At 37.2% G+C, this 18,832-nt stretch overlaps 1 protein-coding gene across 3 annotated transcripts in view; it reads left to right on the top strand.

Annotated features, from left to right (window-relative positions):
* The first annotated feature begins 1,516 nt into the window (after positions 1-1,516).
* Positions 1,517-18,832, top strand: part of rtn2b (reticulon 2b) — a 35,946-nt gene continuing 18,630 nt past the window's right edge. The window contains exons 1-7 of one of the 3 annotated variants that reach the window (XM_088088823.1): positions 1,517-1,641; positions 3,874-4,081; positions 4,266-4,404; positions 5,122-5,191; positions 6,536-6,582; positions 6,740-6,798; positions 6,876-6,991. In XM_088088823.1, the coding sequence (XP_087944949.1) occupies positions 1,629-1,641; positions 3,874-4,081; positions 4,266-4,404; positions 5,122-5,191; positions 6,536-6,582; positions 6,740-6,798; positions 6,876-6,984 (645 nt within the window). In that variant the 5' untranslated portion in view covers positions 1,517-1,628 and the 3' untranslated portion in view covers positions 6,985-6,991. Of the gene's footprint in view, positions 1,642-3,873; positions 4,082-4,265; positions 4,405-5,121; positions 5,192-6,535; positions 6,583-6,739; positions 6,799-6,875; positions 9,984-18,832 lie in introns of those variants that run through there. The other 2 variants (XM_042499792.2, XR_015778986.1) reach the window with 2 other exon arrangements.

Raw genomic sequence — 18,832 nt, 5'->3', positions numbered from 1 at the left:
TAAATTTGTCTATTGCCTCATTGATTTGAATGTTGTTTTTGCAAAGGCATGTTTATTTTGGGGGATTTTTTTATTCTTTTTTTTTGTTTGTTTTGATGTGACAATGAGACAGTTTAGCCTCACCCAGTATTTCTCCACACATCCTGCAAATCAGTGGACACCCGAAGCACCCTGGATCATCAAAACAAACAGTGAATACAACCAAATACAGGGGGTTGATCATGTTTACGGTGGCATCTGTGAGAGATTATTTCACACTTGTTTAGAAGCCGCAACAGCATTGGCAGCGCTTTCTAAACACTGTCTAAAAACATGCCTATTAGTCCTTTGAAACCTTGATTGGCATCACTTTCTTGTGCTGCAGACACCTTTCACAAGTTTTTAAACCTTTCAGCCCAACTTGGTTTAATTTCTTTCAAAAACATGGGGAAAAAGGCAATGAGCGACCTGCAAATTTTTTAAATTTTTTTAAAAGAATACATACAAACAGAATTGTATAAAACGCCATACTAACTATTTGAAAAACTCTTCTCTGATGCTAAATGCATTGCAGTTGTTGCTTTTTAATGCTTGGATTAATTGTACAGTTTATTACTGTAACTGCTATGCACTGAATATAATATGAAATATACCTAAAATATGTTGTTTAGATGGTGCCCAGTAGCTCATGTAATAGAGCAGGTGCCCCATGTACAAAGGCTATGTCCTTGCAGTAGCAGTCGCAGGTTCGATTCCAAAATGCAGCCCTTTGCTGCATGTCGTTCTCTCTCTTTCCCCCTTTCACACTATGGCTGTCATGTCAAAAAAAGGCAAAAATACCCCTGGAAATAATCTCGAAAATATGTCACTTAGTCAGGGATTGTCAGTTTACTCAATAATAGGAGTCCCTTAAACAACAACTAAATCACTTTATATTCATGTATCAAACACATACTTCAATTTGCTTTATGTTACTGGAAAAAAACCAAACATTTTTATTCTATTTAGTATCCAGCAGTCAAAGCCAGTGACCTTTTTCCCTTAAGGAAACTGGCTTAAAGCACATTAGACTTAAAATCAATCTCAATAACTGTAAGATGTGAGTTCTAGTGTTGCAGCTGAAATGAGAAATTGCGTAACTGTCACATAATGAACCCTGCAGAGCAAAGTGTCTGTGTATCCCTCTGGCATGCATTAAGAATGTGAAGCACCTCAGTCATTTTTCTATTAGTTTGTCATGAATGTTGCAGAAGAAACAGCAGCAGCCTGCTGGCATTGGTTGTATTCTTATTTATCCTGATTGGAGATGAATTGACATTAAAAGCTGTTTCTTTCGTGACGTGGCTGCATGTGGAGGCCTCTGGGTGCAGGTCAGCCACCAACTGAACTGGCTGAGGAACCATGAGAGTCTCTGAGAGCTGAGGGACATGTACATGCTGATGTCTCGGGTTCCCAATTTCAGTGTGTGTGTGTGTGTGTATGTGTGTATGTGTGTGTGAATCCAAACAGGGGGTATCCAATACAGGATAAAATTAGGCCAGCCAGGCCTTATATTGCTGACGGAGCTGGGGTGGCCAAAAAAAGCCCAGAGAGCGAGCCAGCAGCGGAGGCACAAGGAAGAGAGGAAAGCAAGCAGGATCGTCGCTGAAATGGCCTCCAAACGTAAGAAAAAAACCCCACTTGACAGCTTTAAGTAAAGTGAATGAGAGCAGACAGGGAGCTGGTCAGAGTCCAGCTGTCAGGTGGAGGAGGAAGAGATTTATTTTTTCCCTCGTGTTGGGCAGGTGTGAATACAAACAGGATGACCAGTCAGATACTGAGTCCTTGCATGTCTTTCATTTGGTGGACAGATGGGACTCAGCTAAATGAGACTCTGCCGCTGATTGAATATTGTTGTTTGTTTAATTCTAAAAGCTCTAAATCTTCCTATAAGAACAGAAGATTGATGTGTTTTCATTTTACTAATATTATTAGAATACAGTAGGTGTTAACATCTCAATTATAAATGTCTCTGTGCTTTACCAGCTTCCTGTCAAAATTTACCATCAAATAAGAAAACCTGAAAAATGTTGACTTATATATTTCTCAGAAACTCTTATGTTGAAAGATTTGCAGGTTTAGTTGTGTGTATGTAAATGCACGACTCAATTGTTTTGTGGAAGACAGGTTGTTGCTGCCGTGTGTTAGTGTGTGTGTGTTCATGAATAGATCCTCGAGTATGTGTTTGAATCAGATAACTACCCGAGATTAACAATTAATTAAGTGGCGTTAGAAGGCTCATTAAACGTTTTGCTGTTTGAATATCGGATGTCATAACTGTGACTCATAGTGTAATTAATCCTTTATTTCTTATTCATTCAGAAAAGTGCAAAATGCATTTTTAAAAGCAACACATTTATTGAGACGCATCTTTTTTTTCCTGAAAGAAATGAACAAACAGGTGCTGCTGCTTACCACTTAGACTGCTGGACACTAAATAGAATTTAATTATTTTTTTCCTGGTAACATAAAGCATATTAAAAATAAGTGTTTGATTCATGAATTAATATTTGCTGTTTAAACTCTGCTCTTAGAAATATCTAAATCTAAGTTTTTAATGATTTCACTGTGCATTCAACCTCTCATATAAGTAAAACTTCTCTGGCACAGAGTGAGAGATGTGAGTCAGATTTCAATCCGCACTGGCAGGTTTGTTTATCATAAACAGAGGATGGAAAATGATCTGAGTTGTTTGAATGAGGAGTTAAGATCACACACATTCACTTCACTGCTTTTCAAGTGGTGTCACTTTTTTTGAAAACTGATATGAAACTATGTGAAACAAAGTCTGAGCATTTCAAACCCACAGCAACAGATACACTGAGTACAGAGCCATAAACATGATCCAGTACCTGACAGCTTTCCTCACTATGAGGCATCTTTACAGTCACTTTTTGTTTTTTTTTTCATCTCCACTATTAAGTTTAAGGCACAGCTCTTCACATATCAAAGATAAATATTTTCCCTTTTACCTGTTGTGCTATTGATTAATAGATTGTTTTGTTGTGAGTTTCAGTGTTGGAGGAAGCGGCTTTAGTGATGTCTGCCTTCTCTCCAATATAATGGAACAATTTGGAATTCGGCTTTTGGTGCTCAAAGCGCCAAAAAAAGTGAGTTTTGAATTTGAAAACTTAACAGCAATGTCTCTTTTGAGCCTCTCATCCATTAGTAGATGCTCACTTCTTTCTGTGTGGTGATTCGGTTGGTTGGTGTAATTCGATAGAAAGAAAATAGTCCCAATTTAAAATTCACAACAAAGTCTGTGGATTATCTTGAGCTACGGGGTCATGATTTCTGGAAAGAGACATTACTGCTGAGTTTTTCAAATGTATCTTTGGCACTTTGAGCACCACAAGCCGAGTGCCATGTAGTTCTGTCATACTGGAGAGGAGACAAACATCTCTACGGCTTACATCTCCAGCACTCAGCAACTCACACCAAAAAAATCCAGACTGATAAACAGCACTACAGGTAAGAGGAAAAAAATCTGTTTTTGATTTTGGTGTGAACTGTCCCTTTAACTTCTCTTCACCCTTCTGTTATCTCTCAAGTGGTTACAGTGAAAATGTGATTTGTAATTAAGGCTTGACAGTCTCCCAAAAAGCAGGCAAAAAAATAAAACACTGCATCACTAGAAAGTTTCACAGAATAAAATCTTAAAATGTCAACACATACAAAACAGAAACATCTGATGGATTATGACAAGACTCTTGTGTAACCAAAGGCCTTTCTGAGTAGCCTATTGTGTCGCTGAACAGCAAACTTATTTATGTCAGACTTTTCCTCTGTCAATCATACATCACTGTAATTCATTTCATTTTCTGTTTTCTAACACGTGTGTGTCTTTTTGTGCAGTTGTGGATCTGGTGTATTGGCGGAAAATGAGGAGGACCGGCGTGGTGTTCACGGGGCTGGTGATCAGTCTGGCCAGTCTGTTCCAGCTCAGTGCCATCACCGTAATCTCCCACATCTGTCTGGGTGTCATGTGTGTCACCTTCACCCTCCGTTTTTACTATAAACTGCTGGAGCTGCTGCGTTGGAACCCCGGGGTGCACCCCTTCCAGTGAGTCTGTCAGCCTTTGTCATCGGTGTGTTTTTTTCAGCGTCAAGCCCACAAAAAAAGCTGCTGCTCTGCTCTCTACGGGTCGATAATTTCAATCATGTTGCTCTTGTAGCTAAATGTAGGGCATGATTGCTTTGTATCGCTTTGTGATCTTGAGGCTCTGTATGTGTGTCTCTGCCCCCAGGTCGTACCTGGATTATGACGGCTCTCTGACAGATAAGGAGACAGTGATGCTGGTGGAGGAGGTGGTGCTGCTGATCGCATTTGCCGTCACAGAACTCAAACGCCTGCTTTTCATCGAAAGCATGATCGACTCTATTAAGGTCTGAGTGTGATGATAAAATAATGTTATATACGTTTATGTATGACACCAACTGATTGATAATTGAAAGGTGAATGATCGAAAGTTGGCAGGAAGTGACATATATTCGTAAGAAGTTTCCTACAATTTTAAAACAACAACTTTGGGTTTCACAGAGCCACACAGTGGGTGTGTTGATTCTCCATGGGATCTGTAAAATAATTAATTTTATTGATAGTGTTATTGCTTCAACTTAAAGGAATACTTCACCCACAAAATGACCATTCACACATCTGTTACTCACCCTGTGTTACCTTGAATTTGTCAAGAAAACTTGTCTTCCTCGCATGTTTCCAAGGCAAATGGGTATCAAAAATTGAGAAGATTCTTGGTAAATTGGAGTAAATGCAGGCCGTGTTTATTCAAAGTAAAACTATATAATAAACATAACAAACAAACTCTCACACAACTTGTGCAGTTAAATCCAAGTGTCATATATCTTGTTGTATGCAGAGGCACTACTTTTGTGCGCATGGGACTGTTTATGGGGAAGTGTTCTGCAAAGGTTTTCATGGAAATGCATGTGTTTAAGCTATTCCCAATTTTGGATTCTTTATTTACCAAAAACAAAGTTTTCTTCACAAATTCAATGAAAAAACAGGGTGATATACACACTACATTTTGTGAGTGAATTATTTTTTTAAAAAGAATTTCTTGATTTTTTTCTGTGGCCTTTCAGTTTGTAGTGCTCCTGTATCTGCTGACCTATGTGGGTGTCGAAACCAGCGGGCTGACTCTGATCATAACAGGTGAGTTCTTCCAAAATTGACTTATGAGGGTTTTCTGATCTGCCTCCTTTATGATTAAGGTCTGATTAAGTTAAAGCAAAGCAAAACTTCTTTGTAAAAGTTGGTGGAAAGACATGAATTATATAATGGGTGCCCAAACCTTTTCCCTTTTGAGGGCCAAAATTGAAACTTAATGGTGGCCAGGACATTGTTTGCAGGCAAAACAATACTAGGATTCCATTTCCCTGAAATGCTTTATTTCTGTGTTCCAATTTTCTCTGCCTTTCCATCTTTTTTCTTACCTCACACACGATAAACTGACTTTTCCGCAGAAATAGTCATTGTGCTCATCGTGCTCAGATTATAAAAAAAAGGATCTTTCCCATTTAAAGAACATAAATATATAGCATAATATCTCTTTTTGGCCTTTTACCTTATTAGATAGGACTGCTTTAGCATGAAAGGGGGAAAGAGCGGTACGACACGCAGCAAAGGGCCGCAGGCTGGAATCGAACCTGCGGCCCCTGCAGCAAGGACATAGCCTTTGTAAATAAGTCACCTGTTCTACCAATTTTTAAAAGTTTTTAGTTTCGCTAAAAACATTTGGTTGGCCAAAATGAACCTTTTTGGCCTACTTCGGGCAGCCCTGTGTTGCATTCCATTGTACTTGGAACTTGAGAAAAAACGACGTCCGACTTGAAAAAAAAGCAATGGAACGGCCATTCAAGTCAGGATTCCAGATTTGAAACTTTGGGCATGATCCATGTAGTCTGAGTCGGTCGAATTGACTTCACCGCAATATGTCGGCGCACACGGTGAATGGTAAGCAGAATTACCTGTTCATTAAGTTTTACTTTGATGTTGTGTTTGTGTTGTGAAATGTGCTATAACAACTTTGCAGTGACATTTGTGTTGGATAGAAATCTTTGCGAGCAGGTAGCCTACTAGCCCACTCGTTTCTGTAAGCCACCTACATCAGTGAGTCGGCATGTAGCCTACTGTACGGCATACGCCATCTCTCCTCACTGATGGTGCTGTGGTAGCTCATGTAGGTCCGCAGTACGTGCTTCTGGTGTTCAGAGGCTCGCCAAACAAACACGGGTTCCCTGCAGAAATCCATGTTTTCATCCGTGTTTGCATTGGAACGCATTAAGATTGGAAGTCGGAAAGTCTGACACGAAATGATCGACTATTGACTTGCAATGGAACGCAGCATCATTCTCCTTTTTCAAAGTCAAAGACATTAAATAGTTTTCAACCACCCTGACCAAGGTGCTAAAGACCAATCCACACAGAAATATGCTGGACACCATGTATTCCAAAGATAGATGAATTCACAGCTAATTTCTCTTTTCTCTTTTACAGCTGTGATCGTTGTTTTCTCCCTTCCTCTTTTGTACAAAAAGCAGCAGGTGAGTTTCTTTCTTTTTAAAAAAAAAATCAAAATAAACTACTGATATAATATATGAAGAAAATTACTATGAAAAGGAATTATTTCCTGCAAGAGATATAATGGTTAGATACGGAAATGCTCTAAATGTACTGACCTGTGTGTTACTTTGGTGACAGGTGCGGATAAGGAGGGTGGTTAGAGCGCTCAAAGCTTTTGTAAAGAAAATCAAGAACCTGTGAGTAACCTGCTCTTTATATAATCTTTGTTTAAATACAAACACCTTCATGCAGTGATATCACTGTTTTGTTGCAGGTGCCTTAGTCTGTATGAGACAGTGAGACCCCCTCCCGCCCCTGCAACCGCCCCGAAATCGACACTCATAGCTGCACCTGCCCCCAAACAGAAAGCCAAGTCAAAGTAACTTTGAGGTAACGTGTTAAAAGCACCCGGAATTTGAGATTTGGAAAATGTTGGGATGGTTCATCCTCTGAGGGGCCGCTTTGAGGGGCAGCTCATTTCCATTTCGCCGCCATGATGTTTGTTTATGGGAGCAATATTTAATTCGTCCTGACAGCTGAAACAAAGCTGCCATTCACTCGCAGAGAAGGAGTGGAGGTGCATGAGAAGAATAATTTTATTTACTGAGATGCTCTCTGTGGGCAGCGTTTAACATAAGCAGTTCACGCAGTCGTCTGCTCCGAGCAGGGACTGACTGTTTTTTTTTTTGTCTTCGATAACAGGTCTATTTTTACATAAGCAGTGAGCTCCATGTTCCTGCGGAGCTGCAGAATTATTCATAACGAAGCAGTGGAGCGTTGTTGCTGCTCTCATTATGTAGCATCATAAATTGTTAGCTGGATGGAATAAATATGACATGAACATCACCTACCATTAATTAACATGAAAGGTTTTGCGCTTGCTATGCCAAAGTATTAGGAAAAGCTTTTTAAGCAGCAACTCAGTACAACTTCTATGAGACTTCTATGAGAAATAATGAGAGCGATGTCCTCTGCTCTTCATGCTAATTGCATTTAATCAGTTGCAAACAGAGACTTCCAGCTGCTCTTGGGGCAGTTCAGTGATTAAAGGTACACACTGCTGCACCAAAACAACATGTGAGAGCAACTTCAACCATCCTGCAGTAACTCAAGCTGAATTTGGACTGATTAATGTCACAAAAAGACACCACTTAAGCACAAAACAGCAGCAGTTTGTACTGCGCAGATAAGACAGCCTTATCTCTGCTCTCATATTTGCAATTAATTTATGTTTTTAGCCACTCAGGCAACTGAAACGAGCTGTGTACGCAGCATTGAACTGTAATTATTGTTCGTGTCTGTCTGATGAATTTAAAGCATAGTATGCTGACTCCTTTTCAGCTTGGTTTTACACATGATTACCGATTCCTTGAGGTGCTCTATGCTCCTTTGTGTCAGCCAACTAGTTGCTAACTTTGTCTGATATTTGGTGCTGATCTGGTCGTGTTAACATGGGTTTTTAAAAACTTATGCAGAAACATGCTGCAGCCAGAAATAGCCAAAACAATGAAGTTGTGGACAGAAAAACCAAATAATTAGTGAAAAGATGCTAACATGCAGAGCTGAAGTGAACTGTAGAGGCGGGTGATTATCTCTGTATCACTATCAACAAACCCCTTCAAGGATATGATATAAAATATTGAGTAAAGCTGCTTTAAATGTGCCAGAATGTGATTTCTCAAGTTACTATTTCAAACACTTTTGGAGAAATGGAGCCAGAAATGCTACTTGGTTATTTTTACTTTTGCCTACATCTGTTCTCTATAAGTATACATAGATAATTATTTTCATAATGAGCCACCGCCTAGACCTTGTTTTATTTGCATAGATTTGTAAACCAGTTGCTCCATAACCCGCCTTAATCAGATATTTCAGTATATAAAACTACAATCTACTGATTTGACACCATTAGAAAGAAGCCAGTTTCAGGACTGAGATACAAAAATTATTGTTTAAATTACAAAAATTGGTTAATTTTTTGTCCCACCACAATATACATTTTTTTACTCCCAACATTTTTATGTTAATACAACTTACACAATGCCATGTCAACATTTTCCAAATCAACCAAGAATGTGATCATTGTTTATTTCTAAAATGAACCAAAACATCACCATAGAATTACACAGAACACCCCATGAGGTAAAATCCAAATGTCACTGTAATGTTGGAACACAGCTGCTTGTTTCTTCTCCCTGTTTTTTGGAAACAGGGTTTTGTCATTGTTATATTATAAGTATTAAAACCAACAGTTCTTTGATGTAACTCCAAAAATACACTTCAGTCATGACATGACATGGAGAACATGTTAATTAGCTTTTTTTCCTTTTCTTTTCTTTTTTTTTAACGCCACACTAGTTAAAAAAAAAAGTCACCCATTGTTAAAGCTGAAGCACCGAAATTGTTACTTTTTCAGTGCTTTAGCTGACATGAGAATGACAAGATAATGAAAAAAAAAATCTTTAATTTTGGGTGAACTTTTCCTTTAGTTATCCTTTACTCTGATGATTGTAAGGTTTTAGCTGCCAAACCTTAGCCAGCAAACTTTTCAGTGCGGCTGGCGAGCTATTGTTAGCATGTCAGATTAATGTTGGTGACCATGAGGTCAATGTTTCAGATCCTCAAACACAGCTGCACTCATACTAACATGTCTTAATCAACTGAAGTTATTTACTGTCATTTCACATTATGAGCCCAGGTTGATAGTGTAGAAAACAAAATTAAAGGGCCAGTACACCTCCGTTTTAGAGAAAATACTTTTCTGCAAGTTTTGATATAATTTGCAAAGAACCCTACAATTGTTTTCATAAGGAGTATTTCTTGGGTAGAAAGTGGTCCCACTGAAGACAGCAGGGCTGTCCATAGTAAACCATTCTCATTAAGAGAAGTTCCCTGTTGAAAATGTAATTTTTCAAAGCTTAAAGCGACATAAGCAAAATTCAATTTACCTTTTATGCAGGGGAGCAATGGATACATCAATCAGTAACATCATTAAAAGTAAGCAAGAAAGTATGTCTTGTTGTAATTTTGACGAACTGGCCCTTTAAGGATGCACCCCTGAAGCTGATATGACTGAACTGAGAAATATTTGTATCATATTTGCTGCCTGTATTTTTGCTGTTTATGTGAACTTAAGAGCTTTGTGACTTTTTTTCTGTGTCTGTCACTTAATACAACTGTAACGTTCAGTAAGACAAAAGTGTAAAAATGATGAGGAAGATGCTGCAAAAGAGGAATGACAGGGTGCTTTAACACCTATGTTAAGGTTGTCAGATATCTGTTGTTAAACACTGACTTATTTCGAAAGGTATTTATTATTTTTTTATTGTTAGTCCTGTTGTTATGTTGCTCCCCAATAAAAGGTTTATTTTGTAAACGTGAAGGTGAGTTTGCTCAACAGTCTGTGCCCCAATGGTGAATCTTTAAAGAAATCACATGAATGTCATAGTTAAATATTTCATTAAAGAATAATAAAAACGTTGGAATATTGTATGTCATGAAAAAAATAAATAAAGTCATAGAATAAAAGGTTTTCTTTTTTAAAAAAAATATTTAAAACGTAATATAGAATGCCATGTCATATTTTAACATATTTCTCCATATTATAGCATAGGATTTTTGGTCATTTTTTCAACATGCTATAATTTGGTGTTTTGGGCTGTTTTTGCAACATTCTGTGTTATAGTGTGTCTCGGCATGCTATCTTATGCAGTTTTCAGCTGTTTTGGGGGCATGTCATTGTTTTGAATTTTTGCCATGCTATAGACTTGCTTTTTTGGTCATTTTTTCAACACGCCATATCATGGCGATTCTGGCCATTTTTGCAACATTCCATGCTATTGCGTGTCTTGGCATTCTATTTTATACAGTTTTCAGCTGCTTAAAGGTGTTTTTCGGGCATATGATTTTTTGACTCTTTGCCATGGCTATTTTGGTGTTTTTAGATGTTCTTGCAACATTATATGCTATGGCATGTCTCTGCAAATTATTTTATGCTGTTTTGAGGTGTTTTCAGTTGTTTTTGGGAAATGTCATATTTTGCCATTTTTAGCCATTTTTTCAACATGCATTATTATGGGTCTTTTGGCAATTTTTAAGAAATTCTTTGCTATGGCGTGTCTTGGCATGCTAATTTATGCTAATTTTAGGTGTTTTCAGCTGTTTTTGACACATGTCATATTTTGCCATTTTGAGCCATACTATAGCCTTGCCTTTCCGGTCATTTTTTCATCATGCAGTATTATGTTGTTTTTTAGTATTTTTGAGAAATTCTTTGCTATAACATGTCTTGGCATGTATATTTATGCCGTTTTGAGGTGTTTTCAGCTGATCTTGGGACATGTCATATTTTGACATTTTTCACCATACTATAGCCTTACCTTGTTGGTTGATTTTCAACATGCATTACTTTGGTGTTTTTGGTTATTTTTGAGAAATTCTTTACTATAGCATGTCTTGGAGACTTATTTTATGCTGTTTTGAGGTTTTTCAGCTGTTTTTGGGAAATGCCATATTTTGACATTTTTCACCATACTATAGCCTTACCTTGTTGGTTGATTTTCAACATGCGTTACTTTGGTGTTTTTGGTTACTTTTTGAGAAATTCTTTGCTATGGCATGTTGTGGCGGGTCATTTTATGCTAATTTTAGGTGTTTTCAGCTGTTTTTAGGACATGTCATATTTTGACATTTTTAGCCATACTATAGCCTTGCCTTTCCGGTCATTTTTTCAACATGCAGTATTATGGTGCTTTTGTGTATTTTGGAGAAATTCATTGCTATGGCTTGTCTTGGAGGATTATCTTATGCTAATTTTAGGTGTCTTCAGCTTTTTTTCTGACTCATCATATTTTGCCATTTTTAGCCGTACTATAGCCTTGCCTTTTTTGGTCAATTTTTCAACATGCATTATTATTGTGTTTTTGGCTATTATTTAGACATTATTTGCTATGGCATGTGGAGGCGGATTATTTTATTCCAATTTAATGTTTTTTTCAGCTGTTTTTGGGAAATGCCATATTTTTACATTTTTAGCCATACTATAGCCTTGCCTTTCCAGTCATTTTTTCAACATGCAGTATTATGGTGTTTTAGGCCGTTTTTGCAGCATTCTATGCTATAGCGTGTCTTGGCACGCTATTTTATGCTAATTTTAGGTGTTTTCAGCTGTTTTTGGGACATGCCATAATTTGCCATTTTTAGCCATACTATAGCCTTGCCTTGTTGGTTGATTTTCAACATGCATTACTTTGGTGTTTTTGGTTATTTTTGAGAAATTCTTTACTATAGCATGTCTTGGAGACTTATTTTATGCTGTTTTGAGGTGTTTTCAGCTGTTTTTGGGAAATGCCATATTTTGACATTTTTAGCCATACTATAGCCTTGCCTTTCCGGTCATTTTTTCAACATGCAGTATTATTGTGTTTTTGGCTATTTTTGAGAAATTCTTTACTATAGCATGTCTTGGGAGCTCATTTTATGCTACTTAGGTGTTTTTAGCTTTGTTTTTGACTCATCATATTTTGCCATTTTTAGCCATACTATAGCCTTGCCTTTTTTGGTCAGTTTTTCAACATGCATTATTATTGTGTTTTTGGCTATTATTTAGACATTCTTTTCTATGGCATGTTGTGGCGGATCATTTAATGCTAATTTTAGGTGTTTTCAGCTTTTTTTCTGACTCATCATATTTTGATATTTTTAGCCATACTATAGCCTTGCCTTTCCAGTCATTTTTTTCAGCATTCAGTATCATGTTTTTTTTTGGCTATTTTTGAGAAATTATTTGCTATGGTGTGTCTTGGCATGTTTATTTATGCTGTTTTGAGGTGTTTTCAGCTGTTTTTCTGACTTGTCATATTTGGACATTTTTCGCCATACTATAGCCTTACCTTGTAGGTTGATTTTCAACATGCGTTACTTTGGTGTTTTTGGTTACTTTTTGAGAAATTCTTTGCTATGGCATGTTGTGGCGGATCATTTAATGCTAATTTAGGTGTTTTCAGCTGTTTTTGGGACATGCCATAATTTGCCATTTTTAGCCATACTATAGCCTTGCCTTTCCGGTCATTTTTTCAACATGCAGTATTATGGTGCTTTTGTGTATTTTGGAGAAATTCATTGCTATGGCTTGTCTTGGAGGATTATCTTATGCTAATTTTAGGTGTCTTCAGCTTTTTTTCTGACTCATCATATTTTGCCATTTTTTGCCGTACTATAGCCTTGCCTTTTTTGGTCAATTTTTCAACATGCATTATTATTGTGTTTTTGGCTATTATTTAGACATTATTTGCTATGGCATGTGGAGGCGGATTATTTTATTCCAATTTAATGTTTTTTTCAGCTGTTTTTGGGAAATGCCATATTTTTACATTTTTAGCCATACTATAGCCTTGCCTTTCCAGTCATTTTTTCAACATGCAGTATTATGGTGTTTTAGGCCGTTTTTGCAGCATTCTATGCTATAGCGTGTCTTGGCACGCTATTTTATGTAGTTTTGAGGTGTTTTCAGCTGTTTTTGAGACATGTCAATTTCACAATTTTCGCCATACTATAGCCTTGCCTTTTCGGTCATTTTTTCAACAAGCATTATTATGGTGTTTTAGGCCGTTTTTGCAGCATTCTATGCTATAGCGTGTCTTGGCACGCTATTTTATGCTAATTTTAGGTGTTTTCAGCTGTTTTTGGGACATGCCATAATTTGCCATTTTTAGCCATACTATAGCCTTGCCTTTCCAGTCATTTTTTTCAGCATTCAGTATTATTGTGTTTTTGGCTATTTTTGAGAAATTCTTTACTATAGCATGTCTTGGGGGCTCATTTTATGCTAATTTTAGGTGTTTTCAGCTTTTTTTCTGACTCATCATATTTTGCCATTTTTAGCCATACTATAGCCTTGCCTTTCCAGTCATTTTTTTCAGCATGCATTTTTATGGTTTTCTTGGCTATTTTTGAGAAAAGCGTTGCTATGGTGTGTCTTTGCACTCTATTTTATGATGTTTTGAGGTGTTTTAGCTGTTTTTGGGAAATGCCATATTTTGCCATTTTTAGCCATACTATAGCCTTGCCTTTCCGGTCATTTTTTCAACATGCAGTATTATGGTGTTTTTGAGTATTTTGGAGAAATTAATTGCTATAGCATGTCTGGGTGTTTTTTTATGCTGTTCTGAGGTGTTTTCAGCTTTTTTGGGACTTGACATAATTTGACATTTTTAGCTATACTATAGTGTTGCGTTTCTGGTCATTTTTTTAACATGCAGTATTATGGTGTTTTTGGCTATTTTAGAGAAATTATTTGCTATAGCGTGTCTTGGCAGCTTATTTTACGTTGTTTTGAGAAGTTTCCAGCTGTTTTTGGGACAGGTCACATTTTGACATTTTTAGCCATACTATAGCCTTGCCTTTTCGGCTATTTTTTAAAAATGCATTAATATGATGGTTTTGGCTTTTTTTTGAGAAAAATTGACACGTCTTGGCACACTATTTTATGCTGTTTTGTGACAGGAGTGAGTCTTTATTTTTTGGACCACAGTAGCAGAGACGGACACCGTAGGATCATAAAAAAAAAAAGATTTAATGTTCTGGTAGTTTGGTCAGTAGAACAGACTGGTAATTAACAAAATCTCAAAAAATGTGAAACACAAAATGGTGGTGGCTGGAGACGGTCTGACCACCATGTAGCTGGCGAAGAGTTGGAGAATCTCTGGCAAGCACACTGGAGACTGGAACAAAAAGCGGCTGGCAGAAAACGCAGCGAGGCACACTCTACAAAAATCACAAAAAGAGACGAGAGATTAACAATAGAGAACATCAAAAACTTACAAGAAAAATTCAACACTATTGACAACTCAGGAAAGCACTACTGAACAGAACGGAATTATCTGGCAGAGTGGTGAAGTGAAGACCAGATTTATATGCAGACACTGATTGCAGATAAAGTGGGACTCAGGTGTGCATCGGTGCAGCCGGGAGAATGGAAAGTGGGTCACCCACGTCTCCAAGCCACACACACACTGAAAGTAAAAAAATAAAAAGGGAGGGGGGAGAGTGCATGAGAACAGAAGAATAAACAACAAAAACATCCACAAAACCCCAAACCATGACAGCCCCACCCCAAGCAGGTCAATTTTCAACATGCAATTTTATTGTGTTTTTGGACGTTTGTACAATATTCTGTGCTATGACGTGTCTTGGCACGCTATTTTATGCTGTTTTGTTTTCAGGTGAGCTAGGGATACATCATATTTTGACATTTTTAGCCAGACTATAGCCTTGCCTTTTTGGTGATTTTTTTCAACATAAATTTCAAGGGTTTTTTGCTTGTTTTTGCAGCATTCTTTGCTATAGCGCTTCTTGGCACTTTTTTATGTTGTTTTGAGGTGTTTTCAGCTGTTTTTGAGACATGTCAATTTTGACATTTTTTAGCCATACTATAGCCTTACTTACTCTGTCATTTTTTCAGCATGTAATATTATGGTGTTTTGGGCTTTTTGTGAGAAGTTCTTTGCAATGGCATGTCTTGGCAGCTTATTTTATGGTGTTTTGAGGTTTTCAGCTGTTTTTGGGCTAAAAATGTCAAAATATGACATGTTCCAAAAACAGCTGAAAACACTTCAAAACATCATGAAATGGTACCCCAAGACACATCATAGCACAGAATTTCTGAAAAATAGCTAAGAACACCATAATGATGCATGTCTACATGTTTTTTGCAAAAATGACCGTAAAGGCCAGGATAAAATATGGCTAAAAATGTCAAAATATTACATGTCTCAGAAACATAAAAAACACTGCAAAACAGCATAAAATAGCATGCCAAAACTTTCTATTGCGTAGAATGTTTCAAAACGGGCCCAAAACATCCAAAATAATGCATGTTGAAAAAATAACTGAAAAGGAAAGGCTATAGTAAGGCTGAAAATGTCAAAATTGACTTGTCTTTAAAACAGCTCAAATCACCTAAAAACAGCATAAAACAGCGAGCCAAGACACGATGTAGCATTGGACGTTGCAAAAATGGCCAAAAAATCTGAAATAATGCATGTTGAAAAAATGACCGAAAAGGCAAGGCGAAAATTGTCAAAATTGACATGTCTCAAAAACAGCTGGAAAAACCTCAAAACAGCATAAAATAACATGCCAAGACACGCTATAGCATAGAATGCTGCAAAAACGGCCTAAAACACCATAATAATGCATGTTGAAAAAATAACCAAAAAGGCAAGGCTATAGTATGGCGAAAAATGTCAAAATTGACACGTCTCAAAATCACCTGAAAACACCTCAAAACAGCATAAAATAGCATGCCAAGACACGCTATAGCATAGAATGCTGCATAAATGGCCTAAAACACCATAATAATGCATGTTGAAAAAATGACCGAAAAGGCAAGGCTATAGTATGGCGAAAAATAGCAAAATTAACACGTCTCAAAAACAGCTGAAAACACCTCAAAACAACATAAAATAGCGTGCCAAGACACGCTATAGCATAGAATGCTGCAAAAACGGCCCAAAACACCATAATAATGCATGTTGAAAAAATGACCGAAAAGGCAAGGCTATAGTATGGCGAAAATTGTCAAAATTGACATGTCTCAAAAACAGCTGGAAAAACCTCAAAACAGCATAAAATAACATGCCAAGACACGCTATAGCATAGAATGCTGCAAAAACGGCCCAAAACACCATAATAATGCATGCTGAAAAAATGACCGAAAAGGCAAGGCTATAGCATGGTGAAAAATGTGAAAATTGACATGTCTCAAAAACAGCTGGAAAAACCTCAAAACAGCATAAAATAACATGCCAAGACACGCTATAGCATAGAATGCTGCATAAATGGCCTAAAACACCATAATAATGCATGTTGAAAAAATGACCGAAAAGGCAAGGCTATAGTATGGCGAAAATTGTCAAAATTGACATGTCTCAAAAACAGCTGGAAAAACCTCAAAACAGCATAAAATCGCATGCCAAGACACGCTATAGCATAGAATGCTGCAAAAACGGCCTAAAACACCATAATAATGCATGTTGAAAAAATGACCGAAAAGGCAAGGCTATAGTATGGCGAAAAATGTCAAAATTGACATGTCTCAAAAACACCTCAAAACACCTCAAAACAGCATAAAATAGCATGCCAAGACACGCTATAGCATAGAATGCTGCATAAATGGCCTAAAACACCATAATAATGCATGTTGAAAAAATGACCGAAAAGGCAAGGCTATAGTATGGCGAAAATTGTCAAAATTGACATGTCTCAAAAACAGCTGGAAAAACCTCAAAACAGCATAAAATCGCATGCCAAGACACGCTATAGCATAGAATGCTGCAAAAACAGCCTAAAACACCATAATAATGCATGTTGAAAAAATGACCGAAAAGGCAAGGCTATAGTATGGCGAAAAATGTCAAAATTGACACGTCTCAAAATCACCTGAAAACACCTCAAAACAGCATAAAATAACATGCCAAGACACGCTATAGCATAGAATGCTGCATAAATGGCCTAAAACACCATAATAATGCATGTTGAAAAAATGACCGAAAAGGCAAGGCTATAGTATGGCGAAAATTGTCAAAATTGACATGTCTCAAAAACAGCTGGAAAAACCTCAAAACAGCATAAAATCGCATGCCAAGACACGCTATAGCATAGAATGCTGCAAAAACGGCCTAAAACACCATAATACTGCATGTTGAAAAAATGACCGAAAAGGCAAGGCTATAGTATGGCGAAAAATATCAAAATTGACACGTCTCAAAATCACCTGAAAACACCTTAAATCAGCATTAAAAAGCATGCCAAGACACACTGAAGTGTAGGATGTTGCAAAAACGGCCCAACACACCACAATAATGCATATTGAAAAAATGACCGAAAAGGCAAGGCTATAGTATGGCGAAAAATGTCAAAATTGACACGTCTCAAAATCACCTTAAAACACCTTAAATCAGCATTAAAAAGCATGCCAAGACACACTAAAGTGTAAGATGTTGAAAAAAAGGCCCAAAACACCACAATAATGCATGTTGAAAAAATGACCGAAAAGGCAAGGCTATAGTATGGCGAAAATTGTCAAAATTGACATGTCTCAAAAACAGCTGAAAACGCCTCAAAACAACATAAAATAGCGTGCCAAGACACGCTATAGCATAGAATGCTGCAAAAACGGCCTAAAACACCATAATAATGCATGTTGAAAAAATGACCGAAAAGGCAAGGCTATAGTATGGCGAAAATTGTCAAAATTGACATGTCTCAAAAACAGCTGAAAACACCTCAAAACAACATAAAATAACATGCCAAGACACGCTATAGCATAGAATGCTGCATAAATGGCCTAAAACACCATAATAATGCATGTTGAAAAAATGACCGAAAAGGCAAGGCTATAGTATGGCGAAAAATATCAAAATTGACATGTCTCAAAATCACCTGAAAACACCTCAAAACAGCATAAAATAGCATGCCAAGACACGCTATAGCATAGAATGCTGCAGAAACGGCCTAAAACACCACAATAATGCATGTTGAAAAAATCACCAAAAAGGCAAGGCTATAGTATGGCGAAAATTGTCAAAATTGACACGTCTCAAAATCACCTGAAAACACCTTAAATCAGCATTAAATAACATGCCAAGACACACTAAAGTGTAGGATGTTGCAAAAACGGCCCAACACACCACAATAATGCATGTTGAAAAAATGACCGAAAAGGCAAGGCTATAGTATGGCGAAAATTGTCAAAATTGACATGTCTCAAAAACAGCTGAAAACACCTCAAAACAACATAAAATAGCGTGCCAAGACACGCTATAGCATAGAATGCTGCAAAAACGGCCTAAAACACCATAATAATGCATGTTGAAAAAATGACCGAAAAGGCAAGGCAATAGTATGGCGAAAATTGTGAAATTGACATGTCTCAAAAACAGCTGAAAACACCTCAAAACTACATAAAATAGCGTGCCAAGACACGCTATAGCATAGAATGCTGCAAAAACGGCCTATAACACCATAATAATGCATGTTGAAAAAATCACCGAAAAGGCAAGGCTATAGTATGGCGAAAAATATCAAAATTGACACGTCTCAAAATCACCTGAAAACACCTCAAAACAGCATAAAATAGCATGCCAAGACACGCTATAGCATAGAATGCTGCAGAAACGGCCTAAAACACCATAATAATGCATGTTGAAAAAATCACCAAAAAGGCAAGGC

The sequence above is a fragment of the Plectropomus leopardus genome, chromosome 15 (assembly GCF_026936395.1).
Source record: "Plectropomus leopardus strain MGB_pleo_1.0 chromosome 15, ASM2693639v1, whole genome shotgun sequence".
NCBI lineage: Eukaryota > Metazoa > Chordata > Actinopteri > Perciformes > Serranidae > Plectropomus > Plectropomus leopardus.
Note: the sequence above shows the minus strand (reverse complement) of the source record. Positions and strands in the feature narration are given on the sequence as shown.